General features: G+C 39.8%; 1 protein-coding gene across 1 annotated transcript in view; it reads left to right on the top strand.

Annotated features, from left to right (window-relative positions):
• cnih2 (cornichon family AMPA receptor auxiliary protein 2) overlaps positions 1 to 10,069 on the top strand; it is a 14,152-nt gene extending 4,083 nt beyond the window's left edge. The window contains exons 5-6 of the mRNA XM_046861199.1: positions 8,230 to 8,373; positions 8,515 to 10,069. Coding sequence (XP_046717155.1) covers positions 8,230 to 8,373; positions 8,515 to 8,542 — 172 coding nt within the window. The 3' untranslated portion in view covers positions 8,543 to 10,069. The remainder of the gene's footprint in view (positions 1 to 8,229; positions 8,374 to 8,514) is intronic.
• Positions 10,070 to 11,287: the final 1,218 nt, after the last annotated feature.

The raw sequence follows: 11,287 nt of genomic DNA, 5'->3' as shown, positions 1-11,287 counted from the left end.
CTAACCCTAACCCTAACCACTATACTAACCCTAACCCTATCCCTATACACTATACTAACCCTATCCCTATACACTATACTAACCTAACCCTATACACTATACTAACCCTAACCCTAACCACTATGCTAACCCTATCCCTATACACTATAATAACCCTATCCCTATCCCTATACACTATAGTAACACTAACCCTATCCCTATACACTATAGTAACCTTAACCCTATCTCTATACACTATACTAACCATAACCCTAACCTTAAACCTATACACTATACTAACCCTAACCCTAACCCTATACACTATACTAACCCTAACCATATCCCTATACACTATACTAACCCTAACCCTATCCCTATACACTATACTAACCATAACCATAACCCTAACCCTATACACTATACTAACCCTATCCCTGACCCTATACACTATAGTAACACATACCATATCCCTATACACTATACACTATAGTAACACTAACCCTATCCCTATACTAACCCTAACCCTAACCTTATACACTATACTAACCCTATCCATAACCCTATACACTATAGTAACACTAACCCTATCCCTATACACTATACTAACCCTATCCCTATACACTATACCAACCCTATCCCTATACACTATACTAACCCTATCCCTATACACTATACCAACCCTATACCTATACACTATACTATCCCTATCCCTATACACTATACTAACACTATTCCTATCCCTATACACTATATTAACCCTAACCCTAACCCTATACACTCTACTAACCATAACCCCAACCCTATACACTATACTAACCCTAACCCTAACCCTTTACACTATACTAACCATAAACCTAAACCTATACACTATACTAACCCTGTCCCTATCCCTATCCCTATACTAACCCTATCTCTATACTAACCCTATCCCTATACACTATACTAACCCTATTCTATTCTATTCTATTCTATTCTATTCTATTCTATTCTATTCTATTCTATTCTATTCTAACACTATACCTAATCCTATACACTATACTAACCCTAACCCTATTCTATATACTAACCATAACCATAACCCTATACACTATACTAACCTAACCCTAACCCCTATATACACTATACTAACCCTATTCTATATACTAACCCTAACCATAACCCTAACCTAACCCTATACTAACCATAACCATAACCCTATACACTATACTAACCATAACCCTAACCCTATACACTATACTAACCCTAAACCTAACCCTAACCATAACCCCATACTCTATACTAACCATAACCCTAACCCCATACACTATACCAACCATAACCCTAACCCTATACACTATACTAACCATAACCCTAACCCTATACACTATACTAACCCTAAACCTAACCCTAACCATAACCCCATACTCTATACTAACCATAACCCTAACCCCATACACTATACTAACCATAACCCTAACCCTTTACACTATACTAACCATAACCCTAACCCTATACACTATACTAACCCTAAACCTAACCCTAACCATAACCCCATACTCTATACTAACCATAACCCTAACCCCATACACTATACTAACCATAACCCTAACCCTTTACACTATAATAACCCTAACCCTAACCATAACCATAACCCCATACACTATACTAACCAAAACCCTAACCCCATACACTATACTAACCATAAACCTAACCCCATACACTATATTAACCATAACCCTAACCCTATACACTATACTAACCCTAACCCTAACCCTAACCATAACCCCATACACTATACTAACCAAAACCCTAACCCCATACACTATACTAACCATAAACCTAACCCCATACACTATATTAACCATAACCCTAACCCTGTACACTATACTAACCATAACCCTAACCCTATACACTATATTAACCATAACCCTAACCATAACCCTATACACTATACTAACCATAACCCTAACCCCATACACTACACTAACCATAACCCTAACCCCATACACTATACTAACCATAACCATAACCCTATACACTATACTAACCATAACCCTAACCCTATACACTATACTAACCCTAAACCTAACCCTAACCATAACCCCATACTCTATACTAACCATAACCCTAACCCCATACACTATACTAACCATAACCCTAACCCTTACACTATACTAACCATAACCCTAACCCTATACACTATACTAACCCTAAACCTAACCCTAACCATAACCCCATACCTATACTAACCATAACCCTAACCCCATACACTATACTAACCATAACCCTAACCCTTTACACTATACTAACCCTAACCCTAACCATAACCATAACCCCATACACTACACTAACCATAACCTAACCCTAACCTAACCCTAACCCCATACACTATACTAACCATAAACCTAACCCCATACACTATATTAACCATAACCCTAACCCTATACACTATACTAACCCTAACCCTAACCCTAACCATAACCCCATACACTATACTAACCAAAACCCTAACCCCATACACTATACTAACCATAAACCTAACCCCATACACTATATTAACCATAACCCTAACCCTGTACACTATACTAACTATAACCCTAACCCCGTACACTATACTAACCACACCCTAACCCTGTACACTATACTAACCATAACCCTAACCCCATACACTACACTAACCATAACCCTAACCCCATACACTATACTAACCACACCCTAACCCCATACACTATACTAACCCTAACCCTAACCCTATACACTATACTAACTAACCCTAACCCTAACCCTATACACTATACTAACCATAACCCTAACCCTACACTATACTAACCATACCCCTAACCCTAACCCTAACCCCATACACTATACTAACCTAACCCTAACCCCATACACTATACTAACCATAACCCTAACCCCATACACTATACTAACCATAACCCTAACCCTATACACTATACCAACCCAAACCCCATACACTATACTAACCATAACCCTAACCCTATACACTATACTAATCATAACCCTAACCCCATACACTATACTAACCATAACCCTAACCCTATACTCTATACCAACCCGAACCCCATACACTATACCAACCATAACCCTAACCCTATACACTATACTAACCCGAACCCCATACACTCTACTAACCATAACCCTAACCCTATACACTATACTAACCCGAAACCCATACACTCTACTAACCATAACCCTAACCCTATACAGTGGTACGTTGACCTACGAGTTTAATTCGTTCTTTGGCCAAGCTCGTATCTAAATTTGCTCACACATCAAATCAATTTTCCCCATTGAAAATATTTAAATGGCATTAATACGTGCCAAAATGCCACCGTGTTTTTATGTTTCATGTTATAAAATTGGGAAAATAAATTTCTAAATAACACATCTTGTATAAAACCATAGAAAGATTATGTAAAGATATAATAGGGTTTTATTCAGTGTATTTACCTTGGAGATGAGACAACTTGAGATAACGAAAACGCTGACGGAGTGGGGGGGGGTGTAGTAGAGGCGATAAGCGGAGGAGAAGGGAAGACTCGTTTTTGTGTTACTCTCTCTATCACTACTGTACACTATGTATCCCTAAACCTTACATTTTTTACTTTTTCTTCTTTGCTTATCCTAATTTTCGTCACAATCTTCGCTTTTTGGCTTGGCTTCACCATCTAGCAGCGGCGTCTCGAGCTTGTACATCAATTTTTTGCTCACATAACAAAGCAAAAAATCGACCGAGTGACGGCTCCTACCTCAGAAAACTCTTACATTAATGCACTCGTAGGTCAAGGTACCACTGTACACTATACTTACCCTAACCCTATACACTGTACTAACCATAACCCTAACCCCATACACTATACTAACCATAACCTTAACCCCATACACTATACTAACCCTAACCCCATACACTATACTAACCCTAACCCTTATTCACTATACTAACCATAACACTAACCCGATACACTATACTAACCCTAACCCTAACCCTATACACTATACTAACCCTAACCCTAACCCTATACACTATACTAACCATTACCCTAACACCATACACTATACTAACCCTAACCCTAACCCTTATTCACTATACTAACCATAACCCTAACCCTATACACTATACTAACCCTAACCTTAACCCCATACACTATACTAACCCTAACCCAACCCTATACACTATACTAACCATACCCCTAACCCTATACACTATACTAACCCTAACCCTAACCCTAACCCTATAGACTATACTAACCATACCCCTAACCCTACACACTATACTAACCCTAACCCTAACACTATACCCTATACTAACCATAACCCTAACCCTACACTATACTAACCCTAACCCTATACAATATACTAACCATAACCCTAATAACCATCTACACTATACTAACCATACCCCTAACCCTAACACTATACTAACCCTAACCCTAACCCGATACACTATACTAACCCTAACCCTAACCCCATACACTATACTTACCCTAACCCTAACCCTATACACTATACTAACCATAACCCTAACACCATACACTATACTAACCCTAACCCTAACCCTAACCCTATACACTATACTAACCCTAACCCTAACCCTATACACTATACTAACCCTAACACTAACCCTTATTTACTATACTAACCCTAACCCTAACCCTATACACTATACTAACCATAACCCTAACCCTAACCCAATACACTATACTAACCCTAACCCAACCCTATTCACTATACTAACCCTAACCCTAACCCCATACACTATACCAACCATAACCCTAACCCTATACACTATACTAACCCTAACCCAACCCTATACACTATACTAACCATACCCCTAACCCTATACACTATACTAACCCTAACCCTAACCCTAACCCCTATAGACTATACTAACCATACCCCTAACCCTACACACTATACTAACCCTAACCCTAACACTATACACTATACTAACCATAACCCTAACCCTACACTATACTAACCCTAACCCTATACAATATACTAACCATAACCCTAATAACCATCTACACTATACTAACCATACCCCTAACCCTAACACTATACTAACCCTAACCCTAACCCGATACACTATACTAACCCTAACCCTAACCCCATACACTATACTTACCCTAACCCTAACCCTATACACTATACTAACCATAACCCTAACACCATACACTATACTAACCCTAACCCTAACCCTAACCCTATACACTATACTAACCCTAACCCTAACCCTATACACTATACTAACCCTAACACTAACCCTTATTTACTATACTAACCCTAACCCTAACCCTATACACTATACTAACCATAACCCTAACCCTAACCCAATACACTATACTAACCCTAACCCAAACCCTTATTCACTATACTAACCCTAACCCTAACCCTATACACTATACAAACCATACCCCTAACCCTATACACTATACTAACTATAACCCTAACCCTAACCCTAACCCTATACACTATACTAACCCTAACCCTAACCCTATACAATATACTAACCATAACCCTAACCTCTACAGTATACTTACCATAACCCTAACCCTAGACACTATACTAACCCTAACACTATACACTATACTAACCCTAACCCTAACCCTATTCACTATACTAACCATAACCCTAACCCTATACACTACACTAACTCTAACCCTAACCCTATACACTATACAAACCCTATCCCTAACCCTTATTCACTATACTAAGCCTATACACTATACTAACCATAACCCTAACCCTAACCCTAACCCTATACACTATACTAACCCTAACCCAAACCCTTATTCACTATACTAACCCTAACCCTAACCCTATACACTATACTAACCATACCCCTAACCCTATACACTATACTAACCCTAACCTAACCCTATACACTATACTAACCCTAACCCTATACACTATACTAACTAACCCTAACCCTATACACTATACTAACCCTAACCCTAACCCTATACACTATACTAACCCTAACCCTAACCCTATAAACTATACTAACCCTAACCCTATACACTATACTAACCATACCCCTAACCCTATACACTATACTAACCTAACCCTATACACTATACTAACCCTAACCTTAACCCTATACACTATACTAACCATAACCCTAACCCTACACTATACTAACCATAACCTTACCCTATACACTATACTAACCCTAACCCTAACCCTAACCCTACACTATACTAACCCTATCCCTAACCCTATACACTATACTAACCATACCCCTAACCCTATACACTATACTAACCCTAACCCTATACACTATACTAACCATAACCTTACCCTATACACTATACTAACCCTAACCTTATACACTATACTAACCCTAACCCAACCCCTTATTCACTATACTAACCAAAACCCAAACCCTTATTCACTATACTAACCACACCCCTAACCCTATACACTATACTAACCATACTCCTAACCCTATACACTATACTAACCATAACCTTAACCCTATACACTATACTAACCCTAACCCTAACCCTATACACTATACTAACCCTAACCCTAACCCTATACACTATACTAACCCTAACCCCATACACTATACCAACCATAACCCTAACCCTAGACACTATACTAACTAACCCTAACCCTATACACTATACCCTAACCCTAACCCTATACTCTATACTAACCATAACCCTAACCCTAGACACTATACTAACCCTAAACCTAACCCTATACACTATACTAACCCTAACCCTAACCCTAACCCTAACCCTATACACTATACTAACCATAACCTTAACCCCATACACTATACTAACCCTAACCCTAACCCTAACCCTATACACTATCCCTATCCCTATACATTATACTAACCCTAACCCTATACACTATACTAACCCTAACCCTAACCCTAACCCTAACCCCATACACTATACTAACCCTAACCTTAACCCTATACACTATACTAACCCTAACCCTAACCCTAACCTTATACACTATACTAACCCTAACCCAAACCCTATACACTATACTAACCCTAACCCTATACACTATACTAACCATAACCCTAACCCTATACACTATACTAACCCTAACCCTAACCCTATACACTATACTAACCCTAACCCTAACCCTATACACTATACTAACCCTAACCCCATACACTATACTAACCATAACCCCAACCCTAGACACTATACTAACCCTAACCCCATACACTATACTAACTAACCCTAACCCTATACTCTATACTAACCATAACCCTAACCCTAGACACTATACTAACCCTAAACCTAACCCTATACACTATACTAACCCTAACCCTAACCCTAACCCTAACCCTATACACTATACTAACCATAACCTTAACCCCATACACTATACTAACCCTAACCCTAACCCTATACACTATCCCTATCCCTATACATTATACTAACCCTAACCCTATACACTATACTAACCCTAACCCTAACCCTAACCCTAACCCCATACACTATACTAACCCTAACCTTAACCCTATACACTATACTAACCCTAACCCTAACCCTAACCTTATACACTATACTAACCCTAACCCAAACCCTATACACTATACTAACCCTAACCCTATACACTATACTAACCATAACCCTAACCCTATACACTATACTAACCCTAACCCTAACCCTATACACTATACTAACCCTAACCCTAACCCTATACACTATACTAACCCTAACCCTACATGCCATACCCTTGCCCTATATTCTACACTAACGCTAACCCTTTACTTTATACTCACCCTAACCCTAAACTATAAACTAACCCTAACCCTGTACTCTTTACTAACACTAAACCTTATAATTACTCTAACCCTATACTATATACTAACCTTGACTCTAAACTCTGTATTAACCCTAATCCTAAACCTATACACTATACTAAATTTAAACCTATACTAACACTATATTCTATACTAACCCTAAGTCCAAACTCTATAATAAGTCTAACCCTAAACACTATTCAAACCCTTAAACTACACCTTATAATAACCCTAAACATATACTTCTATACTTAACCTTATCTCTAAACTCTATACTAATCCTAATCCTAACCATATACACTATACAATATAAAATGTATATGATCTCTTTCTTTCTTTCTTTCTTTCTTTCTTTCTTTCTTTCTTTCTTTCTTTCTTTCTTCCTCTCTTTCTTCCTCTCTTTCTTCCTCTCTCTCTCTATCTCTCTCTATCTATCTCCCTGTCGCTCCCCTCACACTTTGGTCTCTCTGCAGGTTCTTTCATCGGCCAGCTGATGGATCTGAGGTGATGTATGATCCTGTCAGTGTGATGAATGCAGATATTCTTAATTACTGCCAAAAAGAATCATGGTGCAAACTGGGCTTTTACCTGCTCTCCTTCTTCTACTACCTGTACAGGTACACACACACACACACACACACACACACACACACACACACACACACACAGTGCTCTACATTGAGTTTGAATTGAGTCACGTCAGTGTTCAGCGTTGGAGGTGTGAGTCGTGACGATTTTCTTTCTGTGTGTGCTTGCAGCATGGTTTACGCTCTGGTCAGCTTCTGATCCATGAAGAACAGACAAAAGGAGGAAGAAAAAAGAGAAAAAGAATGCATGATGTTCTGTCCTCCTCCTCCTCAGCCAACAACAGGGACGCCTGGAGACCTGCTGAGACGCTGTGAGAGAGAGTCAGACAGACTGAAAAGAGAGAGAGAGAGAGAGAGAGAGAGAGAGAGGAAGCTCGAGCAGCAGTGATGTTTTATTATCGAGTTTTATTTCTTTAAGGGCTGCTGAACATTTCTGCTGCTCTGAGCAACGTGGAGAATTGCCTCCACTGCGATGAGATGTGATCATCACTGATGATCATCTTCTGATCTACAGACTTCAGAGTCAATGCCATATGATATTGTTTTTTCATTTGTTTAATGATTTCTGTTGTGCAGTGTTAGATTAGCGCTAATGCTTTTACTCTTTCAGTCCAGTGGTAGACTCGATTTCCTTTATTATAATATCCATTTATTCTAGCACTCACTTGATGTATCTCAATCCAGGGTAGGAACTGCTGGTTTCCTTACGCTGAGACCAACTGTACAAACCTTATATTAATGCGAGTGAACAGAGATGGAGATGTTTACACCGAGAAACCAATAAAACGAGAAAACTATCCAGGCCGGGAAAACTGTTCAGAACATCTGTGGGACTTCACTTCAAAGGAGAGACTGGAAACATTCTGAAAATCAATGTAAACACACACACACACACACACACACACACACACACACACACACACACACCCACACACATACACTGCTGTCAGCCTTATAGAGAAAAGCCAACGCCTCCGTATCACTGTGGAGACGCAGCAGGTCCTCTCAGACTCTCTGAGACCTTTGTGGGACATTTCATTTTGGACTGAGCTGGACTGAGAAACACAGAGACAGATGGGAGATGGTTTTAAACTGAGACAGAGTGGGAGTGAGAAACCTGAGCCACACGATGAGACCGTGTTAATAATATGCTCTGAGACAGACTGAGAAATGCTGAGAGAGATGGACCGAGAGACACAGATGCGGTTGAATGGAATAATGAGCAAATCCCAAAACACTAGAGTTCAATCCTGCTCAGGAGTCATGGCAACACCCAAACATAAAGTAATTCAAGAACACTAGACAGAGTGTACAGGTTAATTCTACTCAGACTCATAGCTCTTTAAATTAACTGCAGGACCAGCTAATCATGTGATCCCTTCTAATACCATGTTCTCTTTACTAGTGAATTCCATTTTATGCTGGTTCTCTCACTGACCCTGCACCACAGCCCCCCCAATAGCCCCTACACCTCCACCCATCCCTACCCCAATAGCACCTACACCTCCACCCCTCCCTACCCCAATAGCACCTACACCACCACCCATCCCTACCCCAACGGCCCCTACACCACCACCCCTCCCTACCCCAACGGCCCCTACATATATGATGATGATGATGATGATGATGATGATGATGATGAGGATGATGGTGATGGTGGTGATGGTGATGGTGAGGTGATGAGGATGATGATAATGATGTGATGATGGTGGTTAGGATGATGATGGTGGTGATGATGATGATGGTGGTGATGATGATGATGATGTTGATGATGATGATGATGATGATGATGATGATGATGATGATGATGATGATGCTGCTGTGATAAGGATGATGATGGTGGTGAGGATGATAGTGATGATGGTGGTGAGGACAATGATGATGATGATGGTGATGAGGATGATGATGGTGATGGTGTTAATGATGATGGTGATGGTGATGGTGGTAATGATGATGGTGATGGTGATGATGTGATGATGGTGGTGGGGATGATAATGATGATAATAGTGGTAATGATGATGATGGTGGTGGTGGTGATGACTGTAATGATGGTGATGATGATGAGGATGTGATGAGGATGGTGATAATGGTGGTGAGGATGATGATGATGATGTGATGAGGATAATGATGGTGGTGAGGATGATAGTGATGATGATGGTGAGGACAGTGATGATGATGATGATGATGATGATGATGATGGTGATAATGATGGTGATGATGATGATGGTGATGTAGATGATGTCATTCTAATTCTTTGCTAATTTTTTAACCTTTCTCTGTGTATTTTAACTTCCTAGTTGTGTGAACTCGACTGTGTGGAAATAATAATACAGGGTGTTTTTGTGCTAAAAGGGGCATCACTTCACACACACACACACACACACACACACACACACACACACACACACACACACAGAGTGTCCTCTTTATGTCCCTTGACAATCGAACACAAACTGATGGAAGAAAGATAAAAGACTTTATGACATCATTACTGCACTGTTCACATCGGAATTACGGCCAAGACGAGTTTCTGATTCACTTCTCAACAGTATTTAAAATGTTCTGGAATATGGAATCTTCTCACTGCCAGTAATTGTGTCAGGGTTAAACTCACACCTTCCCATCACCCTCCACTCACGACCCCATCATCCATAGTGTAGTGCACTTTTAGCACTTTAGCTTTTTAGCGTGTAGCATATACACATATACACATATATATTAAACCATCACCATGTTCAGTGTGTGTGTGTGTGTGTGTGTGTGTGTGTGTGTGTGTGTGTGTGTGTGAGAGTGTGTGGTGTTGGGTGTGCTGCCATGGAATCACAGGGGTGTTTCCCAGTTGCAGGAGAAGTGCTCAGAGTGTCGTGTTTGCTGTAGTTCCACACTATGTGAACGTGAATGTGAACGTAAGCGTGCTGTAACGTGAACACGGTGTAATAAATAA

Source organism: Silurus meridionalis, chromosome 11, assembly GCF_014805685.1.
Source record: "Silurus meridionalis isolate SWU-2019-XX chromosome 11, ASM1480568v1, whole genome shotgun sequence".
Classification (NCBI taxonomy): Eukaryota; Metazoa; Chordata; class Actinopteri; order Siluriformes; family Siluridae; genus Silurus; species Silurus meridionalis.
This window is presented reverse-complemented; position numbering and strand designations above follow the sequence as displayed.